We start from the raw sequence: 25,199 nt of genomic DNA on the forward strand, positions 1-25,199 counted from the left end.
TAACCATTCTTAATCAAGGAAAGGCCAGGAAAGATAAATTCTCGGAGAAACTCAGGTGGATAAAGTGTGTTTTTATAAGCCTAGGGCTAAACTCTTTTCAAGCCCAGAATTCCTAGGACCTGGGGCTTAAGGTATGAGGGAGGGAAGACCCTCTCCCAAGCTCTGCCTTAACTCACCAGCCACCTGGTAACAATCTTGATAGAAAAGCAATACAAAGTAAATAAACTCTTCCACAGCTAAGGCCAAGAGAGGAGATTCCAAAGAGTACATACCTTGAAGAAAGCAGAGCTAACCTCCTCCTCCTGGGGAAACATTTACCACTGTGATGACTCCTTCCCCAAATACCGAAGGCATCAGTGCTGTTCATCTTGAGCTTTGTCAATTCCTTCTCCCCAGGATTGGAGGTTGGGGAAGCCTTGAGCTCCCTTTGCAGACAAAGTGTTAATTTATGTCAGAAACCAAATAACAGAGGTAGTAGATTATGAGCAAAAGCAGGCCTTCACAGATTATATGAACAATCTTTGTGAATGGTCAGGCTTTCCGGGATGGTATGCTTTGTAGAACCAAGTGTAATTAATCTGTGGCCTCTTTTAATTTCCTCTGAGAATAATTCTATGGTTAGTGTAGAAAGGCTGAAGTGTCTGTGTATCAAAAGATAGTTCCTTATCTTCCTAGTCCAGCTGCAAATATAGATATGGGAGAAATAGTATTTGGACAATGCTTTTGGAAAGCTGGGCCTATACACATCTCATAGTAAATAAAAGATGGCTCCTAACAGCGAGAAACAGGATTGATAATTTGTAACATTTGACTCTTTAATAATGTCTTAAACTGCAAAAATCTTGCACAGTAAAATAACAGAATTTAACATTCAATTAGAGCCAAATCATTATTTCAAAAGTGATGGTTTCCTGTGAGCTTCACTTTTACTATAGCCTGCTTGACATACTACAGGAGGATATGCTGTTGTGTGTTTACTTTAAGATACTACCTATGTTTCTGGTATTCGTTTTAGATTTATATTGAAGCCAGTGTGAGCTTGAGGCAGGGCCATGTACACTGATTTGTTCCCACTATGAAATTATGCATGAATAGTCAAACTCTTAGGAACTGAAAGTAGAATGGTGGTTCCCAGGAGCTTGGAAGAGAGGGAAAAGAGGAATGGTTCAATGGAGTTTGTTTTGCAAGGTGAAAAAATTCTAGAGATCTGTTGTAAACAATGTACCTATAGTTAACACTACTGTATTGATGCTTAAAAATGGTTAAGATGGTAAATTTTGTGTTTTGTGTTTTTAACCACAATTAAAAATATTTTTTAAAGTTATGTTTAGTTAAATCAGAAAGACACTGAAATTACTTATCCCCCTGAAACTTTTAATTTAGAAGTTCTTAGTTGGGTCTAATTTTCATAAAATTGTAGTCCCAAAGCATTAATTTATTTACAAACACTAATAATATTATTGGAACACAGCAAACACTGTGTGAATTAAGCTCATACAATCCTCATCACAACCCAATGAGGTAGGTATTATTTTATTATGTGCCATTTTATTATGAACATTTTCAAATGTAATACAGAGAATTTGAAAGAGTTGTATGCTGAATATCCTTACACTCACAATCCGGATTCTGCAGTTAACATTTTGTTGTATTTTCTTTATCACATATCTGTCCATATCTATATGTGTCCATCAATCCATCTTTTTATTCGGTTGGCCAAAAAATGCCTTCAGTTTTTAAGCAAAAATAAAAGACACATTTTTCATTTTCACCAAGAACTTTATTGAACAACATATTCACCCTCTTGTTCCACTACCTTCTGCCATTTTTCAGGCAACTTCATAATTCCATCTTCCCAAAACGTTTTATCTTTTTGAGCAAGGAACTGTTCCAGATGCTTTTTACAGTCTTCCAGGGAATTGAAATTTTTCCCATTAAGAGAATTTTGTAAAGACCAAAATAAATGGAAATCCGAAGGTGCAATGTCTGGTGAATACTGTGGATGAATCAGAACCTCCGAGCCAAGCTGTAACAGTTCTTGCCTGATCATCAAAGAAACACGTGGTCTTGCATTATCCTGATGGAAGATTATGCATTTTCTGTTGACTAATTCTGGACGCTTTTTGTCGAGTGCCACTTTCAGTTGGTCTAATTGGGAGCAGTACTTGTTGGAATTAATCGTTTGGTTTTCCAGAAGGAGCCCATAATAGAGGAATCCCTTCCAATCCCACCATATACACAACATCACCTTCTTTGGATGAAGACCGGCCTTTGGTGTGGTTTGTGGTGGTTCATTTCGCTTGCCCCACGATCTCTTCCGTTCCACATTATTATACAGTATACTTTTCATTACCCATCACAATTGTTTTAAAAACGGAACGTTTTCATTACATTTAAGTAGAGAATCACATGCGGAAATATGGTCAAGAAGGTTTTTTTCACTTAACTTATGTGGAACCCAAACATCAAAGCGATGAATATAACCAAGCTGGTGCAAATGATTTTCAGTGCTCAGTTTGGATATTTTGAGTATGTTGGCTATCTCCCACATGCTATAATGTTGACTGTTCTCAGTCAATGTCTCAATTTGATCCTTACCAATTTCAACTGCTCTACCCAACCGTGGAGCATCATCCAGCGAGAAATCTCCAGTGCGAAACTTCACAAACAACTTTTGACACGTTTGACCATTCACAGCACCTTTTCCATACACTGCACAAATCCTTTTTGTGTGTTTCAGTTGCGTTTTTACCTTTCTTGAAATAATAAAGCATAATATGCTGAAAATGTTGCTTTTTTCTTCCATCTTCAGTATTAAAATGGCTACACAAAAATTCACCAATTTTAATGTCTTTTTTTAAATGCACGCTGATATGACAGCTGTCACATACAATCTGACAAAACTGTTTTGAATGAAGTTAAAGACAACTAAGTGCTACTAGAGCCATCTTGCGGAAAAAAACGAACAAACCTCTCGGCCAACCCAATAAAAATACATTTCAAAGTAAATTGTAGACACCAGTATGCTTTGAGGGTAGGAATTTTTATTATCCCCATTTTACACTACAGGGATATGAAACACAGAGAAATTAAGTAATTTGTTCAAGGTCACAGAGCTTTTAAGTGGTAGAACTAGGATTTGGACCAAGCCTTTCTTAATCATGTCTTTCTTATCACAGAATGCTGGTTCACACAATATGAATAGGTTATTTCCATAAAAAGTAATTCGTGGTCCAATAAATTTGCAAATATAAGTATCGCAATCTTGAAGATCCACATGCATATTTTTATGGGGCAGGATCTGTGAGGTTCAGTGTTAAAGAAACTTGTTAAACCTTGTTTAAGCTATTTCCAAATTTATTCAACCGGAGCACTCTTTCCCCACCTTCCCCCCAAACATAACACCTATTAACATTTCATAGGATAGGATCAGAATTCATTGGAGTATGCTCTTGAAAATGCTCATTTATAAGGTATCCTAATTTTGTTTATTTACTACAGAATATGTCTTTGAAGAGTTTATATTTTTAAACATAGTCCTAGAATTTTAGAGCTGGCAGAGATCTTAGAATTCACTGAGACCAGTGCTTTCACCTCAAAGATGAGGGAACTGAGATGCAGGGTGGTCAGGTAATCAGTTCAGGCTACATCATGTTCAAGTGCTTGGTGACAGAAATGGGAGTGGAGTCCAGCCTAGAGCCTGGGAATGGCATTTATAATCAGTAAATATTTGTTTGAATAAATGAATGCATCTTCTAAATCTGTCCAGTTTTCTCTCTACTACATATCTATCTACATGTTAGAATTTGTGTTCATTTTCAGATTATCTGGTCAGTAGAGAGTCTTTATTTATTTATTTATTTATTTATTTATTTATTTATTTATTTGCGGTACGCGGGCCTCTCACTGTTATGGCCTCAGCCTCTCCGCGACATGTGGGATCTTCCCGGACCGGGGCACGAACCCGTGTCCCTTGCATCGGCAGGCAGACTCTCAACCACTGTGCCACCAGGGAAGCCCCGAGAGTCTTTATTTTTAAAGACTTTAGACTTTTAGACTTTTAGAGAGTCTTTATTTTAATAAAGTAGAGCACTTTATTTTTATGTTAACCTTTGATACAAATGTTATATAGTTACTAAATTCTAAAAAAAGTTTTATTGTGGGACTTCCCTGGTGGCCCAGTGGGTAAGACTCTGCGCTGCCCATGCAGGGGGCACGGGTTCCATCCCTGGTCAGGGAACGAGATCCTGCATGCATGCCGCAACTAAGAGTTTGCATGCCGCAACTAAGAAGTCTGCATACCACAACTAAGAGTCCACATGCTGCAATGAAGATCCCGCGTGCTGCAACTGAGACCCGGTGCAGCCCCCCCAAAAAAAGTTTTTTTAAAAAACCCCACAAAAACAAATCAGTAATTTAAAAAATTTTTTTAAATAAAAAACGTTTTATCATAATATGTAACATACAGAAAATTACACAGAACATAGCTGTACATTTTAACGAATAATTATAAAGTGAATCCTGGTTTAACCATCCAACTCAAGAAATAAAACACTGCTGGTACCTCAGAAGCCCCTGTGGGCCCCCTCCTATTGCTGATCCCCTTAATTATTTATTTTTTCTCTTTCTTTTTTAGCTAATTTAACAGGACATGCAGAGAAGGTGGGGATTGAAAATTTCGAGCTCCTAAAGGTCCTAGGAACTGGAGGTAAGTCTTAATTCTTTTTTTTCTTTTTTTCAGGAAAAAAAAGTACTTGATATCCTTATGACAAAGGATTGATATCCCCAATACAGAAATCAGTTAATCTTTAAAAAGCATAAGGAATCCAATAGGAGAACTAAGAATGTGAACAAAGCATTCATAGAAGAAATACAAAAGGCAAAATTTAAAGGAATTGGTAAAGAAATACAAAAAAGGAGTTGGTAAGGATCAAGAAAAACCAATCTCTCTTACCCTGCTGTTGTGAATGTAAATTAATTCAGTTTTTACACAGGACACAATATTTTTAAAAAACCACTAACATTTATGGAAAGCTTGTTACTTGCCAAGTACTCTGTGAAGTGCTTTATACTGATTGATTCAGTCAATCCTCCCTCAACTTTATTGATAGTCCATGCTCATCATTTTTAATAATGAAAAATTCAAGACTCTTTGGAAACCTAATGGCATGAATTTGGTTAAATGAACATGCATCTATATGTTCTGTTATCTGTACAATAGGATTGAAATGATCTGTATTTACTAACATTTTTGAAAGATCTCCATAATGTAATAAATTTGAGAAAAGATTATAGAAGAGAATGTACAATATACCATTTCCATAGTATAAAAATTGTGTGAATAAATGTCTACATGTAAATATATAGAAAAATCTCTGATCTGTGCACCAAAATGATAACAGTGTGGCTGTCCCTGGGTGGTGAGTGGTTAGATGATCTTGACATTCTGCTTTATACTTCCTTGTGCCCTCTCAATTTTTGCTATCACTGTTCTCGCTGCTCTGAAGTCAGGAACTCATGGGCATATGACTTGTGCAGGTGCAGAGATCCCTGCACTAGAAGAGCCTCATGTTTGGTTTAATGCTCTGCTTTCACTGTTCTGAAATTCTAAATAATTCATGAACAAGGCACCCCACATTTTCATTTTGCATTGAGCCTGCCAATTATGTGGCTGGTCTTGTCAGCATATAAATTTGTCTAATCAGAATCCCAGAAAGAGCCAATAGAGTGGGGAGAAGTCCTATCCAAAGAGATAATAGCTGAGAATTTTCTAGGATTGATTAAGCATATAAATTTGCAGATCTAGGAAACAGAAAATCCCAAGCAGACAAGTATAAAGAAATTATTACCTAGATACATCAGAGAAACTGATGAACATCAGAGACAGAGAAATACCCTAAAAACAACCAGAGAGAAAAGGCATATTTATAGAGGAATAATGAGTAGATTAACAAATGATTTTTCAACAGCAAGCATGAATGCCATAGGAGAGTGGAAGAATATCTACAAAATGCCCAGAAAAAATAACTGTCAATTTAGAATTGCAAACACAGCAAAACTGTTTTCCAAAAGTGAGGGCAAAATAGACATTTTCAGACACACAAAAGCTAGTGTGTTTTCCACCAGTACATCCTCACTAAAAGAATTTCTAAAGGATATAATTTTAGGGAGAAGGAAAGTGATCTCAGGAGAGATTCTAGGATGAAAAAAGTGTTGGTGAATAAAGAAGATCTAAACAATATTGACTGTGTAAAACCATAGTCAAAATGTCTAATTTGTGGGGTTAAAAAAAGAAAATTGAAATATTGGACAAAAATAGCACATAATTTGGGCGTTGATAGGAATTTAGTGGTCTGAGGTAGTGTTCCTCAAATTTTAACATGCACGTGAATCTTGAAATGTGTAAAAGACCAAATTAATTGAAAAAAGAATAGAAAACCTGAATAGTCCTGTAATTCTTTTTTTAATTAATTAATTATTTTTTGGCTGTGTTGGGTCTTCGTTGCTGCGTGCTGCCTTTTCTCTGGTTGTGGCGAGCGGGGGTTACCCTTCATTGCGCTGTGTGGGCTTCTCATTGCAGTGGCTTCTCTTGTTGTGGACCATGGACTCTAGGCACGCGGGCTTCAGTAATTGCAGCACATGGGCTCAGTAGTTGTGGCTCGCGGGCTCAGTAGTTGTGGCTCGCAGGCTCTTGAGCACAGGCTCAGTAGTTGTGGTGCACGGGCTTGGTTGCTCCACGGCATGTGGGATCTTCCTGGGCTAGGGCTCAAACCCGTGTCCCCTGCACTAGCAGGCAGATTCTTAACCATTGTGCCACCAGGGAAGCCCAGTCCTATAATTCTTAAAGAAATTGGTCAGTAAGTAAAAATCTTCCTGCTAGGAAAACACTTGGTACAGTTTCAAAAATGAATTTTGCCAAACATTCAAGGCATAGATAATTCTAATCTTCCACAAATTCTTTCAGAGGACAGAAAAAGTGGAATTATTTCTTCCAACTCATTGTATAAGGCTAGTATAACCTTGATTCCAAAAACACACAGAGTATGAGGAAGAAAAATTACAGGTCAGTTAAAAATTCTTTTAATTAAAAAACATTTTAAATTTAATATCAGATTTATAAGACGAACCTTGTATGTGTTTTCTTTCAACATATATAACACTTTGTCTCATTATTTACCTCAACTTTTTGAGTGGCTCTATCATAGGCAGATCTTTAAGATAATTCTGCAAAGGTGAGAAAAGAGTTTACCAGTAATGCTTTACTTGCATTTTCATTTCATGCTTCTTCCTGTAACTGGTCTCTTGTTAGCCATGGATATTGCTTTTCCTTTTCGTCAGCTGACAGTTTCTTGCTCTTATGAGAAGATGGACTAACTAAGAAGTGTCATTGTAGGTGTTTCTGTATTTAAAATCACAGTTTTGATGACTAAATGGAGTAGGTGGAAACTTTTATTATGAATATAATAAAATCTCAATTTTTATTCAAAAATTTCAGTTTCATTACCTTTTTAAGCTAATTTTTTCCAGAACTACTTAGGATAATAGAAAAGCCTCATCAGATGTCTTTATGTGTCATGTCAGGCTTTCTTTGGAAGTGAAACTGAGAACTCTTCTGATGATTTAAGTTTTATGTATTTTGAACCAGAAAAAATGCTATTCATCCAATATCTTGAAGACTTTGTAGAATATTGGAAAATGAAAGATTTACTTTTTGATCTCATACTTAAATACATGTAATATTCATGAAAAAATCTCTTTTACTCAGAGTATTGATTTATATCTTTTCAGCTATCTTGTTTCTTTTGATCTATTGCTAATCTTGTTAATTAGTTTCCTGAGCTAGAAACTTGGAAATAATTTTTGATCCTTCTCTATTTTGACTTTTTTTCTTGTTTCTCACAAAATCCTATAATTTTTCTTTCAAAATGACCCTTGGATTTACCTTTTCTGTTCTTAGTGCCATGGCTCATATTACCTTATATATGGATTGTTGTTAAGGTTTTCAAAATTGGTCTTTTTGCAAGTTCTCTCTTCCATTTTATGCATTTTATACATATTCTGTTATAAATAATATGCAGCCTCATTAAAATTCAACATTATCATGCTATTCTCCTGTTTCAGAACTTATAGTGCTTTCTTCCTAGTTATTATTCAAGTCCAAATTCTTGCCTTACTTTCAGGCTTAGCTCTGTATTTTTTCTCCAGTTACCCCAATATTCCACCTACTTACTAGTCTGGTTGATTTTCTTTTACTCCCCTATAATAATGTGTACTTTCCCATCCTCTGAGGCCCTGCCTTATCTTGTTCCCCTACCTTAGTTCTCCTTCTCTTTTCCACCTATCCGAATCGTTCTGAATTGCTTCATTCTCTGAATTGTGGCACTGAAAGTCCTTGGTAGAGAAATGGCAGTGAGTGGTTCTCTGAATCTTCCTTCACATCTGCTATATTTTTCCTCTAGATTGTGAACTCTTAAGATCATCCTTATATATGTTTCCAACCCTATTTCCCTCCTCCCTCCCCATAGCCCGTAACAGTATGAAGTATAATAATAGTCTAACAAGTATATAATTCATGCTTTTGTCTCTAGTGTTGTTCTTGAGGTTGATACTCCCAAATTCAGGAAGTATCTTTGGTTCATCTTTTAGAATTATTTTGTTTCATGATGAAATTTTGTTGCTTGTGGGAGTAATGATTCTTTCTAATTTCTCTCCTTTTCTGCTGCCTTCCTTTAACGATTTTGCTTTCTTTGAGACATCTGTCTAAGTAGAGAAGAAAGTCTTTAAATGTACCCATTGTGTGCATTACTCGTAATTCTGATGCTTAATGAAGTGGAACATGTATTCTCTTTGAATTTTCTTTATTCATCATACTAGATCTGTACTTCAGAGATTTTTTGTCATTATGGCAAAAAAGATAAATTTTGTCCTGTAACTGTAAAGGGTGCAGCTGAGTTGATTTTTCTCTTCTAATTTTGGTGCATTCATAGTTGTGACGTACTTGGATATCAAGGATGACTTAGAAGACTCAGGTTTGAATCTTGACATCATCATTGCCTACTGGTGTTCCTTGGGTAAATCGCATGAACTCTGTGAGCCTAAGTGCCTATTGGCCTAAGTTAATAGTACCTATCTCACAATGTTGTGAAAATATCAATGAGATAATGAATATGAATTGCCAATTGCTAAGTAACCATCAGTTGCGATTATTTATTCAACAGGGAACTCCACTTTAAAGCTGCACCCTAAATTAGAAAAACAAAATTATTTAGGACTTATTAAGGATAGATTATTAGTTCTTTCTTTTCTTTTTTTTTTTTTTTTTTTGCGGTACGCGGACCTCTCACTCTTGTGGCCTCTCCCGTTGCGGAGCACAGGCTCCGGACGCACAGGCTCAGCGGCCATGGCTCACGGGCCCAGCCGCTCCGCGGCATGTGGGATCTTCCCGGACCGGGGCGTGAACCCGCGTCCCCTGCATCGGCAGGTGGACTGTCAACCACTGCGCCACCAGGGAAACCCCATTAGTTCTTTCATGTAGTCACTTTGTTAGCATATCTGGGAGAAATTTCAACTAAAGTTATATTTCTAATAATAAAAATCTAACAAATATTTCATAAGTGATGTTAGTTGAAATTTTATTAGCATTTCTAAAAAGTGGATTTGTATATTACCTTCAAAATAACATGTCAAATGAAGACTGTTTCTTTCTTTGTTTTCTTCTCTTAACTACTCAAACATTTTAGGTTCTGAACAACCTTTTGTATGTTAGGTTAACAGTCGTATGCTAAAATATGCATAAAATGAGTAATAAAACATTTAGATTGCCTGACATATGGTAAATGCGATATAAATTTTACCTATTTATATATCTGAAAGGGAAAGAAGGCCACCTTCTAAAAGAGCTAGTATAATGCATTACCAATGTCTCAGATTAGCTTGATACATAAGTGATAGTCATTTCTTAACAAATATTTTATTGTAAAGCCTAAAATATGTCCAGCAATAAATAGGGACATGCAACTACCAAAAGATCTTCCGGGTTTCAGACTGTTCCTTCCTAATCTGTTCTCCATACTACAACCAGAGTGATCTTTCTTAAGTATAAGTTTGATCATGTCACTTCTCTATTTAAAACCTTTCACTTCATTCCCATTGCTCTTGGGATTCATTCATTCACATGTTTTATTAAGAGGCAAGTACTGTTTGGGTGCTGAGGAAAGAGTGGTGAGCATTTAAAAAAAGGATATATTACATACAAACTTGAAAATTGAATAATATGGCCTTCATTTAATGTTTATTTCTGGGTTTATGAAATCTTCAAATGAGTGCTGGCAGAGTAGAGAGATTCAAAAGGCCTTGCCTCCCATAATGTCTATTGAGCAGCAACCATTTGTGTTTTCCTCAGTCCCTGGTGCCCTCGTAAGAAGGTTACTTTTTCTTTATCCTGTGGATTTTTATTTTTTTGTTTTTATTTTTGGCTGGGGATCGGGGGATGGTCATGTAATCAGCGGGAGATGCTGCAAGCTGTTCTGTGGAAATACTATCCAGTAGGAGAGATTATTATTGGGTTGTTTACCCCAGCCTAAGTGCCATCCTTGAAATGTTAACTCTGATAGATCTTTGCTCCTTGGTCCCAGAATCTGTGAAAATCATCCCCAACAAGACAGCCTTTTAAAATATGTACGTATGTATTTTTTTACCTCAGACTTTTCAGAAACGTAGCTTATTTGTTAAATAAGACACGTTTCTTTTTCTGGGTAATTTGCCACTAGATGGTGCTAGGAATTGCACTAGGCAACTTAAAGACACAGCTACTTTTTGGCCATATGATCAAAGGGAAAAAAACTTTGGTTGAGGCATATCAAGACTGTTTTAAACAGTATTATGACTTAGTCATCGTTTGTCATTTAATTCGCTTAGGTGTTTGGAAAGTATCCCTATTAAAATAGTACTTTTAAAAGCCTGTATTCACTAAATTGTCAAAATTGTCATTCAGAAAAGTTTATAATTTTGCATCTGTGTGTACCCACTATACCTTCTGCTTCAGTGTAAGCCTATAGTGTTTAAGGAAATCTTAGAGGTCAAATGTTTGTGATGTTTTATACCACAATCAGAAGGTGATTCCATTTGAACATGTTGGTTGACACTGTCTCCCTAGTATAAGTACAATTTGACTTATTCCTGATGCTGTTGTAGGTCACATTTGCTAGAAGCAGAGCCTGGGACAAGGATTTGGGCACACTTGATTTATTGCAGGAATGCTCTCAGGAGAGAGTGAGGGGAGTAGCAAGGACAGAGGAAGAGCCTAAGCAGCACGTGGTCTAAGCTGGGGTTTCGGTTCAGCCTGAGCCCTGGGAAGTTTTGGAGCAAGAGTGAGGAGGCACGCCTTTTGTACTCAAATAGCTTGTTGGTTGAGATATAAACAGAATGATTATGAATGTGCTTCTTGGTCCTTATTTCCTTGTTTTCCCGTATTTTCCTTTTAGTAAGGTCCTCTGGTAATCACATTCCATGGGTAGTCAATTCAAGTCTAGACCTCACAGTGGGACATGGTTCCTTTTGTGTCTTTTTCTTCTTTCCTGATGGACCAGAATCTCCGGTTTTCAAGTCATCTGGGACCAGGGATAAGAAATGCCATATGGATTACGTGGGTCATCCATGTGGAGATAGTCAGGAGTCGGCCGCGGCCACATACATACATGCAGTTATTAGCTGGACTAATGCATGTACTGTCTTAGTGCTTTCTCCGAAATTAAAAAGTGCTGATCTAGAAGATATTATACAATTAGTCTGCAATTATTCAAGCTAATACAGTATGCATAAATGGAATCCATAGATAATCATTCCTGTAACTATTTTTTATTTTCAACCTTCTCACATATTAAGTCCTTTTTTTAGATGCTAACACCATCCGTGAGAAAATGCACTGGTTTTGTGGTCCTAATTTCAGCTGCGCAACCGTTTTTGACCATTCAAAGTAATTAAGAAAATGAGTCAAATGGCCCTGGTTAGTTTAAGAACTTAAACTGGATTACTTCTAGAATCCTGGCACTTTTATTAAGTCTCTTCCAGATCCTTGGTGTTATATATCTTCTAGAGAGGATATAACTGTTTATACCTAAAACAAATGGCCTACCTCAGTCTCTTTCATAAAAATTACCACCTATGATTTCATGTGCTTTTACTGTGTCTCTTGTTTGCCTTTAGCATCTGTGTATTTCATCAAGCATGTTTTGGGTTCCTTGTATGTTAGAAGAATAGTCTGTTTTAATCAGTCTACCTTTCTTAATCTTGGACATTTTGTTTTTATGGTGTTACAAATCTTGGCAACAGGGGCTAACTTTAAAAATGGTTGTATTAAATGGCTCAAATTCTGTTTTTATTTTACTTTATTTATTTATTAAAATTTTTTTTAACATCTTTATTGGAGTATAATTGCTTTACAATGTTGTGTTAGTTGCTGCTGTGTAGCAGAGTGAATCAGCTATATGTATACATATATCCCCATATCTCCTCCCTCTTGCGTCTCCCTCCCACCCTCCCTATCCTACCCCTCTAGGTGGACACAAAGCACCGAGCTGATCTCCCTGTGTTCTGTGGCTGCTTCCCACTAGCTATCTATTTTACATTTGGTATTGTATATGTGTCCATAACACTCTCTCACTTTTTATTTTAAAATTATGTTGAAATACTTAGTTTTGTAGTTATGTGGAGTTTTTTTTAGTATTTGGAATTTAGTGTGCAATTAAGATATCTATTCTATAAAAGAATTTAGGAATCAGTGCTTCTGTTTGATAAATATGTAAAATCAAGTGCATTTTACTTTCAACATTTAAAATTTGCCAACTTTCAAAAAGAGATTTAAGGGCGTTTTCAAAGATAGAAAAAAGATAAGCAATCAAAAAAAAAGAGAGAAAACAAAAACAGATGAAAACAGAGCAAAAGCAAAGATAATAGGAAAGTGAAATAGATGTTATAGACATCTGGGCTGACATAGTCACTGCAATTGAGTCCTGAATTTAACCCTGAGTTTACTAGGAGGTAGGTATAAAGGGAAAGTTCTTTGGCCTACATAATTTGTATTTTTTTTTAAAAGGAAAGGCATATAAATTCATCTAGGGCAGTAGCTTTCAAGCTTTTTTGACTATTACCCATAGGACAAAATAGGTACATTTTTGTATTGCTTTTCAGTATGTGTATTTATGTATGTGTATAGACGTGCAGTCACATACACACACTTTTTTTCCACTAACATTTCTGTAGTGTTTGTTATCTGCCAGGCCCTCCTCTGGATCCTTATATTAATTTATTTAATCCCCAAACTGTATGATGTTAAGAACTATTACTGTCCCTAATGAGGAAATTGAGACACAGTTGTGTTTCCTGTTCTGCCCAGGGTTACAGTACAGTTACTAAATAGCATATCTAGGGTTCGAAGCCAGGCAGTCAGGCACCAGAGTCTATGTTCTTAGCCATTGTTCTGTACTGCCGTCTTTTTTTCCTCTCTCATGTGCTTAGACTTGTTTACATTCACTTATACCTACACGTGTGCGTGTATAAAGGGGGGACAGAAGTTTCATGAAACACGTTTAGTATGTTCAGTTCTTTTTTAGTATTTTAGTTTCCAAATGCTGGTTGGACCCACTAAATTGATATTATCATCCACTAATGGGTCACAGCCCACGGTTTGAAAAAAAACTGGTCTAGAGAGACTTTTAACAAGTGCTGAAGTTATCAAATGGCTCCTTTATTGTGGTCAGTAAATAAGATCATGAGACTAGCATCTTTGATAAAGGATATGAAGATATTATTGAAAAAAACATAATTTTATGGTATATAGTCTCTTTAAAAAGTGGCACACAGAAGATTAAACCTCAATTCACTAAAGTGTGTGTCTGAATAGAACTTATCTACTACTTTCGTCCAAGTGAGGTGATTTCTGTCCATCTATCTTAACACAGGGTAGATTTTAGAGAATTACTGGGATGGACAGTAATGTTTCTTTTCAGCTCTGAGGTCTAATTTATCAGATATTTCAGATGAGTCTTTAGAAGTACCAGATTATGGTCAGTCAGGTTTCACCATTGAACCCCTTGAGTGTTTGCTTTTTGTGTACTGTTTGTGCTGTGGTAATACTGAAATGAAGCTGCTCTTCTGAGAACCCTTTCAGTGATGGTGGTTTTCCTGGGGCTTGACATATACTGCCCTGGCATTACTTACCATGTATGTTTGGCTGGCCTATTAACAAGGGTACCAATTTCCAAGGGCAGGACAAGTGAAATGTAGAGTTCCAAGAGAGTATTTCTTGTTTGGTTCCATTTCTGACCCTGCTGACTTGGGGTGAATGAAGTTCTACAGGGAAAGATGAGGGGAAGGCAGGTGAATTGATTGTCAGTGTTCATGTCACATGTGGAAAGGTAAAAATCTTTCCTCAAATTAAATTATCTATGAGAGAGGGATGTGGCCAGGCACTGTAATCAGTTCTTATGTAGTTGTGGCAGGTTACAAAGCAGTGGCCAGATACAGATGTCACCATGTTAAGATATTTTCCTTTTCTACAGTGGTAGCAGCTAAGTTTCCTGAGCTCACTTTCACCAGGGAGTGTTGTCAGGAATCATATTTAATACCCAAATTAAAGGTGATTACTTCATGAAAGCCCATTGTTCCTTCTCCAAAGGGAAAGAGTGGGTGAGCTATATAGCTCTGTACTGCAGATTTGCACTGTTAATTTCTTTTCCTAAAGACCCATCTTCAACTTTAGATAAGAATTGTCAACTGAGAAGAGGGTATTTGGCTATATGCTACAGAGCTCTTTCTTTGTTTGCTATCTTCTTTATTTTTTTATGCGTTCAACATTATTTGAGTTTCTACAGTGTGCCAACTCTAGAATTTGCTAATGATACAAAGTGAGTAAAACTGGACATAGTCCCTGGTTTTGTGGAATTTACAGTCCTGTGGAAGCTACACAATGAGGCAATCACACAAGTAAATGAAAACTCATGTTTCTGACAATTTCTATGACAGGGTGTTATGAGAGTATAAAATTAGAGGAACTGTGCTAGTCTGAGAAGTCAGGAAAGGCTGTATGTCTGAAGGAGTGAGAAAATGAGATGGTGAGAGGTGGAGAGAGGTAGGTAGAAGCCAGATAATTTAGGTTATATTAAGGATTCTCTTTATCTTAAGAGTAATGGGAAATCAAGTATTTTGAGCGAGAAGGGTTATATTTTTATCAACAATTTAGATGACAACACAAAAGGTATGTTTACCAGATTGAGGATGAAAACAAGCTGAGAGGCAGAGCTAGTATGGTTGGTGGTCAAGTCACTCTTTAACAAGATTCTGATTTAACAAGTCAGACAGAGAAAGGGAAATATCGTATAATATTGCTTATATGCGGAATCTAAAAAGAAATGATACAGATGAACTTATTTACAAAACAGAAACAGACTCACAGACTTAGAAAACGAACTTATGGTTACCAGGGGAAGGGTTGGGGGAAGGGGTAGTTAGGGGGTTTGGGATTAAGATGTACACACTGCTATACTTAAAATGGATAACCAACAAGGACCTACTGTATAGCACAGAGAACTCTGCTCAATATTATGTAACAACCTAAATGGGAAAAGAATTTGAAAAAGAATAGCTACATGTATATGTATAACTGAATGACTTTGCTGTACACCTGAAACAACTGTTAATCAACTCTACCCCAATATAAAAGAAAAAGTTAAAGAAAAAAGATTCCCTTATTCTGGAAGGGTGAGAGAGGGATGAATTCCAGCACCACTGAATATGATCCTTTAGGTAGTGGAGTCTGTCACATATGACATGCTGGTACTTGTGGCTAATCAGAAAAAGTTGGTTAAACTGGAATATCATTTTAAAAGGATATATAAATATGTACTTTGGACATACTACTTTTCACTTAAAATATATAAATGTATATTCACTTTGCGTGTAGGCACAAGACTCTGAGAGTAAGTTCTTAAATAACGGTTTGTTTTGCATAAACCGCACTTGTAATGCATCATCTAAAATTAAGTTTCCAATTCCTTAAAATGGAGTGAGAACCAGACACATTTGAAGTGATCTGGATACAGAATCCTTTTAGATTTCCACAATTTTTTCCCCTAGCCTTTTATAGTTGTTTTACCCACACCTAATTTTTCAGCAGTTCTTTTTTCTTAAGCGTCTTGCCTTTATGTAGTTCTTTCAAAGCTTTTAACCTCATTTTTCTCTTTTCTTTCACATTTACATTTCAGTGGCTTATGTAATCTATAGTTAAATTATATAAGAATAATGTATACAACAGGCACACACAAGTAAGGCAACGAGTATCAGTGACTGGTGTGAAGCAGACAGCCGAACGGCGTGGGGACAGCAGTCAGTGCACGTGTGAACTGGTTATAGGCATCAGGGTGCAGTGCAGTGTTTTACAACCGGAAGGGGAGTGCCAGTTAGTGTTGGGAGTTGTCTAAGTGGAAGTCGCAAGAGAGTTTCTGCCATACTTTTTTTAAAGCAGTAGTTTGAGTACAGTAATTTACGCTACAAGGTTGGATTGAACACAAAGTGTGGCATGGCTGGTTAAGCAGAGTGTACAATGTATAGAGTTGTAAGCAGCATTAATACAAGTTTGAGTGACAGAAAACAGTGCTCGCAGTGGTGGAGCATTTGGACCTCAATGGGAGCAGCGTGTCCTGGATAAGCACTCTACCGAAGGAATTAATCCAGAGGCCTTCTAGTTCTTAACCCTTTTCTCCAGAATAATGCATGTAAACATAGACAGATTTTCCTTGCTTTTAATTATATGGCATTGTAAATCGATTGCTTTTATAGACAGACTGTAAGAATACTTTTTTAACAAATTGATCTCATCATTTTCATGCCAAGATAAAGGCTACTTCCTAAAATTTTTTTAATGAATTCAGACTTTACAAATAAAGTGAAAAAAATCAGTTTAATTATGCTCAAAATAAGTTTAAGCAGGAAGGCTGCTTTTTGTTTAGCTTGAAAAAGTAGTTGATATCGTGCAGTGGCTTATGATGTGGCAGCATGAATGTCATCTTGTTTTAAAACCATCAGTCCATTTTAATTTTTCTGTTATGACAGCACGTGCTTAAAAACCTGATTCATAATGATCATTGTGGCCAATGGAATAAGAGTCACACCTGTGGAAAAGCAAACTGAGACCTAGTCCAAGGGAACTAGACATTTCCCCTTGACACTGCGTTTAGTTCATTTTACATGATTTCCTTTATCATCAAACCATTGAGACCATTGGCCACATTGTGCTGTGTCAGGTAGACTAGGATTCTAAATCCACATTTCAGTTTAAACAGAAATGACCTTTGTAAGGTATCTGTAGTTTGCCCCCCAACCTATGGAATTCTTCCTCCAGCTTTGGAAAAGTTTACGTGGTTGTCTGGATCCAGTCCTCTCTTTGAAACGGCTGCTATAACCTGCAGCTGTAAGAGCACACAGGTTATTGGTAACATCCAGAACAGTGTCTGTTGGGCCCTGAATTGAAAGATTTACCTCATTCATATGGTCGTAGGTGTCTGTCAGGTTAAGTCAGGAATTAATCCTTCTTGTCATTTATTTTTAGAGTTTACTTTCCCTCAATCTGTTAAGTAGAACTTCTACCTCAAGTCCCATCAAGCGCTGCTAGCCTTGTCCTCTGGGAAACCAGTGAACTCCACGCCCTCTTCTGCTCACATTTCTTGACAGAGTATCTTGGAAAGGCCCTGGCTCTGGAGAAATTGATAAGATCAGAGCAGTACACACAGCTTCTGTGAAGACTGCTGGGAGCGCGTCTGAAGTCATTGCGTGTTGAGTTATGCTGAAGCCTGAAGCTTAGTCTCTTTACCTAAGCAGCAAATCCCAGCTGTGTTGCTAAACATCCATTTTAGGGGCTCCATCTGAGCAGGAAGTACTACTGTTTACCTTTTTCGGCCAAAAGAGTTTCCACCATTGGTAGCTTTTGCAGTTTCCAAAAGATGCTTTCAAAATAGGAATTCTTTAACAACATCAGCACACAGTGAACGAAAGCCAGGAGTTGGCTTCACAACAAGGTAGTCATTCATCTCATTACAGACTAAAAGGAAATAATATTGCCACCAAGTTCAGTTGCAGTGGCCCCTCTTAAAATATTGGAAAACATGTAGGCGGTTCTGGACTGGATGGCACTCCTCAACAGAAGGACTCCTTCACTTTCTCCCTCTGTACTAATCTGCAAACCAGCTCAATCAGAGAAGGTGGCTTCTTCAGGGTCTCTCCAGCAGTGAATGTGTTTTCTTCCCCTTTTGCAATGTGATAAGCAGCCTTATGGGTGCTTCAAAAAACGCTGTTTGGAGGCAAACTCTGTTTCATTAAGCAGCCTACTTGTAAGTAAGATCCTGTTTATCTGAAATATCTGTTGCTTGGAACATTGTGAGGCACTCCTTGAAGTTTATTGTCGTAAGCATCTATTGGCATGTACCATGTGATAGAAGTACCATAGCTTTAATTAATCATGGAAATTATAAAAGTAAAATCAAAAGATTTGTGAGCTTCATCATACTTTTTCCCCCGACATTTTACTGATAGATAAAAATAATGGTAAAGGCAGGATATGTAGTCTTTAGCTCATATTATTGGAAAACTTCTGGATATCATCACGTGGCAGGAGGATGACTGTTTATTATTTGACTGTACAGTGTATAACGTGGCATTAAGGATGATTTTATATTATTTGCCCACATACATTAGTGTCCTTTGCTACCTTACATTTATTTGGAGTGATATATGACGTTTTTAAGGTAATAGGAAAGAAATCAAAGAAAAAGTATTTACAAACTCACGGAACACATATAGGGCACCTCCTAGTGGTACAAAGTCTTAAAGTCATTTGCTTTTAGATTGGTTTAGGGAATAATAACATTTTGCTTGGATGAGATGGGAGAATAGTATTTTTAAATATTTTACAAATTATCTTAGAAAAGAAGAGTAATATTATTTTTTGTAAGTCCAGAAGGTATAGAAGGGATAACGGATGAATATTGTAGAAAGGCCTGTTCCCACTCAAGGTAAGGCGTGTTTTTTGAATATTTAGATCACCCCATCAATAAAATGGGCGACTTTATGAAACCTCCTCTACTTGGAAGTAGTAGTACTGTGTCTTTTCCACCATTAGAACACCTAACCTGTATTGTGACTTCTTTTTAATGTCTGGTTCCTAATTTCTTTGCCTGTGAGGTCATTCACTTTAGGAAGGCAGCTAGCTGGAGTACTACTCAGAGTGTGGGCTCAGGAGTCAGGCCACATGGGCAAGTATGGCCTTGGGCAAGGGACCCAGTTCCTTTACGCTCCAGTTTCTTCTCTGTAAAGTGGAGGTCATCCTCACCTCCTCGTAGGGATGTGAGAAGAATCAAATGAAGTAATCCAACTCTAAAGTGCCTGACAGGTACTCAGCTGTTAGATGCTAACACCCTGTGGTCCATCTGCCACATTGGTCAGCACCTGGACTGAAAGACACACGTGAGCACTGGGAAGAAGCTCATAGCCATCTTTCCATGACGTTGTAGAAAGATTTTCTTTGTTGGAGAAGATAGATGGATAACATAATTTCTAAGGACCACAGCACTCTGGAGATAGGAATCTCAGAACAGGAATCTAGAGCAGGTGCCGTGTGTGTAGGGAACACAAAAGCCCCGTACTTACAGAGGACTTGACTTTCTTCTGGGTTTATATAGTGCCTTACTCCATGGAAGGTATAGTACTCTGCTTTAGAATATTCTCTAGCTTCATTTCACTGCTTTTGAATAGATTAACTTTTTTCATTTGTATACTTTAGGTTAATTTGTTAGGTTCTAAAAGCTGTCATTTTCTTTTTTGGTTCACTTCTGCCTTACTAAACTCTCAATCTATAATTGTTTTATTTACACAAACCTTTTATGAACTTTTTACTGTATCCCAGAATGTGTTCAGCATGTTTACGGTGTTGGTTTTATTAAAATCCAGAACATCCGATTTCTAGTACCGAAGAAGAATCTCTCTTATTTGAAGAAAAAATTCATTTATGGTTAAGCGTGTGGTCCCTGGAATCACACTGCTTTCATCTGAATCAGCTCTGTCACTTTTTACCCAAGTCTTCTGGCCGCTTCCTTAAGTATTCTGAATCTGCTTCCTCATCTGCAGAATGGAATTACTGAAAGTACCAACTTCACTGGCTGTTCTGAGGAGTGAGTGAATCACTGTGTGGAGTATATTTAGCACAGAGACTGCATCGCCAAGTCCTTGAGGAATGTTGTTTCTCTCCCTCCTCAGGAGCACCACCGCCGTTCTTTGTCTGTTGTACATCTTGGGTCGGCACTCATTTACTTCCTGAAGTACTAAACCAAATAACAGCCAAGATACAAGAGCCCTTCCCTTAAAGCTCTCTTGGTCTAGTGGCTGGATTAGAATAGGATTTTGTGCTAAATACTGTCGAGGTGTGGGCAGGGTCTATGGAAGCACCAGACTGGGTCAGAACTCAGACCAACTCCAGAATGGTCTGATGAATGCACTTAACTTCAAAAGTGGGACTGGGCTCAACCATCCCAGGAGGTGTTTGCATTTTGAGAAGAGAAGAGCCTTTATACCTCGTAGGGATGAATTGGGGGCCTACCCCTTCCCTCTCAGGGTTTCTGCCTGCCTTCCCCTTCCTCCTTCGTCCCACCTCTTCGTGCCCTCTTCCCACTTCCCTAGGGAAATAAACGCGGATACCTGCTCTGGGCACAGTATCCATGTGGCCCCAATGCCTCACCTAGGGTAGTGGCACTCCACACAGGATTTGCCCAACTGAGCCCTCACTTAGGGAGAATGTGGCGAGGTTGACCCACTAACCTGTGAATTACTGCCCAGAGATGTAAAGGGGCTTCTGTTGGTACTGCTTGCAATTTAGGGTCTTTTAATGTCTTTCACATCTGAAGATCTCTTTTGTTTATATAATGTCAGCTTATGTTGCTTTAGACTTTTTTAATAAGTATAGAGGAGTACTTGAGGTACTTAATTTATATGTGTGTATGAGATTTTTTGTTTTCTGAGATTCTTAAGAACTATTTTCATTTGTTTACAACAGCAGCAAAACCTAGTGGTTAATTGACCATAATAAGAGCTAGTTTCCTACAGCTAAAAATACTGAGGAGAGAATAACAGTAAAAGAGTGAAAGCATAACTTTGTCATCAGTGATTAGATATGTAAATATTGAGGCCTAGACCTAGAAATATGTCTGACATAAAATTGAAGAAATATATCAAAGAACTATTGGAAACAGCACTAAGGATACGTTTTCATTCAAAGAGTGTTCCTTTGTGCATTGTAACTTTCAACTTGACTAAATTACCACTCTGCCTGTGTAGCCTTTTAACTCTTTTTCTCTTTTCTTTTCATTTTCAGCTTATGGAAAAGTGTTTCTAGTTCGTAAAATAAGTGGTCATGATGCTGGGAAGCTGTATGCCATGAAAGTTTTGAAAAAGGCAACAATAGTTCAAAAGGCCAAAACCACCGAGCACACAAGGACAGAACGACAGGTCCTAGAGCACATCAGGCAGTCGCCGTTTTTGGTGACATTGCACTACGCTTTCCAGACAGAAACCAAACTTCATCTCATTTTAGGTAAGTGTCAGTTGTCATCAGACTTTTGACATTTTACGAAAACTTGGGTCTTGTGCCGTAATGCACTCAAAAGGAAGCATACTTCAGACTTAGAAGAAATGAAATCTTTTGACTTTCATTCCTCTCTCAGTAGTGGCATTTCCTTGAACATCATGAATTGCTCTGGATTTGGGACCTCCCGTCCTGAAGGAATTTGTGTACTTCTCTTCCACACTCCTTTATTAATCTTAAAACACTTGAGTCATTTGGGTGGCTGCTTCCCTGGGTGGTGTCTTCCATTCAGATGTGCTGAGCTGAGTGGGAAAGTGGGCCACAATTCTTAGGAACGTACAAGTTTGGGCCAACAAGGGATATTTATGGAAATCAGTAATTAGGAAAAAGAAAAAAGAAAAGATTTCTATTCTTAGAGATGCTTTGTTTTTCTGGTGATAAACCTGCTTTTCATGGAGATACCCACTAATCAGTCAACCCTTTGCTCACTCCCGTTTCTCCCCACAGACACTTTCTAAATCCTTTCCTTTCCCAGAGTTGGACCATTGTATATGGACTTTGGAAATGTCCTCTGTGCATATTGCCAGATTTCTTTGCAGAAAAGTTGTACCATTTTCTATTCCTACATGGCAGTACTTAGAGTATTATACTCTTCCATCATAGACTATTTCTTCTGTTATAGTTTTAGTCCCGTTCTTTTGAGAATTTGCACTTATGTATTATAATCCCCTGTTATTGATCTCTTCTGTGAATTAGATGAGGTAGAATTTCCACACAGTGCTCTGTAAGCATTAGCTATTTCTTGAGTGCCTTCAGTGTGCCAGCACCACACTAGGTGTTACCCACAGTATCACTGACCCCTACAACACTGCCAGAGTCCTCTCATTAGAGATGTTGAAGGTTCTGGAAGCTGCATTTCCTGCAGTCACGTATCTTGTATAAGCTTGAGAATAAAGATTGGAACTCAGATCTGACTCATTTCAAAGTCTGCCCAACAGTGCTCCTGTTTTCTTTGATTACTAGTGGTATTTGGCAACTTTATCGAATGCTCTCATTTTGAAAATTATACTTTTATTAGTGATGCCTAAAATTGCATTCACTTTTTGGGTCATGAAGTTACACTTCAGGCCTATCTTGCAGTGCTTACCGTCAACTAACCATCCCAAATCTTTCATACACAGGCCACAGTCTCTCCCGTCCTGTCAGAGTCTCCACTAATGTTATCATCTGCCTGTTGTTTCAGGCCTTCATTCTGCCCCCGTGTGTATCTGCTCAGCTGTTATTTACTGATTTTTAAATATAATTCCTTCTGTATTTTTACCCAGTAGGTTGTAGGGGACATAAGATCATAGTAGCCAGAAGTAGTAAGAGGCCAAACTCCTGGCCTCTGCATCACCACACCACAGCTTCTCTCTCTTCTCTCTTTTTTCTGTTTTCTGACCATAACTGGACTCAATCTTTTAAAAATTGTTTATTGTAATAGTATAGTTTATAAATAATATTGGGTTGGCCAAAAGGTTCAGTGAATATGTTGTTCATTAAAGTTCTTGGTGAAAATAAAAAATGTGTCTTTCATTTTTACTTAAAAACTGAAGGAACCTTTTGGCCAGCCTGATATTTTTAACTTAAAAGTAGATGAGTGAAATATGTTGGATCTGATTAAAAAACAAATAGTCCTTGATAATGTTGCTTTTTTTGTTGTTGGCTCTTCATTACTTTTGCTGTTTGTCAGTGACCCACAAATAAATAAATACAAACCAAGATAAGAAAACCCATCTCTTGTGCCAGCTCACGAGTAGAATGTAGACAGTGAACTCGTTCCATTGTATGGCAGTGCGTTTAGAAAGCATGCCCTCTGCCTCCTCTCCATGTGGATATGTTTACTGTCATTCTCTTTGTGCATGTCTGTAGTTGTTATTTGACTTTTTTTTGGGGGGGGGCCATACCGCGTGGCATGTGGAATCTTAGTTCCCTGACCAGGGATTGAACCTGTGCTCCCTGCGGTGGAAGCGTGGAGTCTTAACCACCACTGGACCGCCAGGGAAGTCCCTATTTGACTTTAAAGACAAAACTTTTGAGAAATCTTCAACAGGACATTACTATAAACTGTTTTTATCGTTCCATTATTTGTTTGCAGTGCTTAGAACTCACGCTAGGTCAGTTCTCCAAGTACTGTCTCAGTCTGCTAGGGCCGCCATAACAAAATATCACAGACTGGGTGGCTTAAACAACAGAAATTTCTTTTTTCTCAGTTCTGGCACCTGGAAGTCTAAATTCAAGTGCCAGCAGGGTTGGTTTCCTCTGAGGGCCATAAGGAAAAGGTCTGTCCCAGGGCTCTCTCCTCTGCTTGCAGAGGGCCCCCCACTTGCTGCCTTTTCACATGGTCCTCCCTCTGTACATTCACACCCCTGGTGTCCCTTTTTGTGTTCAAATTTTCTCTTCTTGTAAGGACAGGAATCAGATTGGATTAGAGCCTACCCTAATGGCTTCATTTTAATAACTTAATTATCTCTTCAAAGGCCTTGATTCCAAATACAGTCACATTCTGAGGTGTTGGGGGTTAAGATTTCAATATATGAATTTGGGGGAGGCAGTTTCAGCCCATAACTGTCTTTAAAGGCTTATTGATTAACTTACTTTATCTAGTTTTGGGGTACTGTTAGAGGTTAATAGCAAGAATTTACAAGTCAAGCTTTTCAGGGATCCAGCTGACCTTCTGCTCTGATGAATAAGTAAACACAATAGACCTTTTTAAAAACATATTTTTAACAACTGCCTTATTACTACAAAAGCATATATATGCATATAGAAGCTATAGGAAAACAAAAATAAGAAGAGAAAACATATATTTTCACTACCCAGAGTTTACCTCATTATACATATATTTCTCTGTTATTACCTAGTGTATCCTTCTAGATCTTTTTGTCTGTGTGTCTGCATGCATGTATGTTTCATCATAGTGAAATTGTCCTGTACATAGGATTTGTAACCAGCTTTTTTTTCTTAAATTTTATTTCATTTATTTTTTTATACAGCAGGTCCTTATTAGTCATCAATTTTATACACATCAGTGTATACATGTCAATCCCAATCGCCCAATTCATCACACCACCACCCGCACCCCCCGCCACTTTCCCCCCTTGGTGTCCATACGTTTGTTCTCTACATCTGTGTCTCTATTTTTGCCCTGCAAACCAGTTCATCTGTGCCATTTTTGTAGGTTCCACATATATGTGTTAATATACGATATTTGTTTTTCTATTTCTGACTTACTTCACTCTGTATGACGGTCTCTAGATTCATCCACGTCTCTACAAATGACCCAATATCATTCCTTTTTATGGCTGAGTAATATTCCATTGTATATATGTACCACATCTTCTTTATCCATTTGTCTGTCGATGCACATTTAGGTTGCTTCCGTGACCTGGCTATTGTAAATAGCGCAGCAATGAACATTGGGGTGCCTGTGTCTTTCTGAATTATGGTTTTCTCTGGGTATATGCCCAGTAGTGGGATTGCTGGGTAGTATGGTAATTCTATTTTTTAGTTTTTTAAGGAACCTTCATACTTTTCT

At 37.6% G+C, this 25,199-nt stretch overlaps 1 protein-coding gene across 5 annotated transcripts in view; it reads left to right on the forward strand.

Annotated features, from left to right (window-relative positions):
- Positions 1 to 25,199, forward strand: part of RPS6KA5 (ribosomal protein S6 kinase A5) — a 182,159-nt gene that overhangs the window by 56,821 nt on the left and 100,139 nt on the right. For 3 of the 5 annotated variants that reach the window (XM_067727695.1, XM_067727716.1, XM_067727705.1), the window contains exons 2-3: positions 4,637 to 4,708; positions 21,413 to 21,631. In XM_067727695.1, the coding sequence (XP_067583796.1) occupies positions 4,637 to 4,708; positions 21,413 to 21,631 (291 nt within the window). Of the gene's footprint in view, positions 1 to 4,636; positions 4,709 to 21,412; positions 21,632 to 25,199 lie in introns of those variants that run through there. The other 2 variants (XM_067727762.1, XM_067727725.1) reach the window with 2 other exon arrangements.

The sequence above is a fragment of the Pseudorca crassidens genome, chromosome 1, assembly GCF_039906515.1.
Source record: "Pseudorca crassidens isolate mPseCra1 chromosome 1, mPseCra1.hap1, whole genome shotgun sequence".
Taxonomy (NCBI): Eukaryota; Metazoa; Chordata; class Mammalia; order Artiodactyla; family Delphinidae; genus Pseudorca; species Pseudorca crassidens.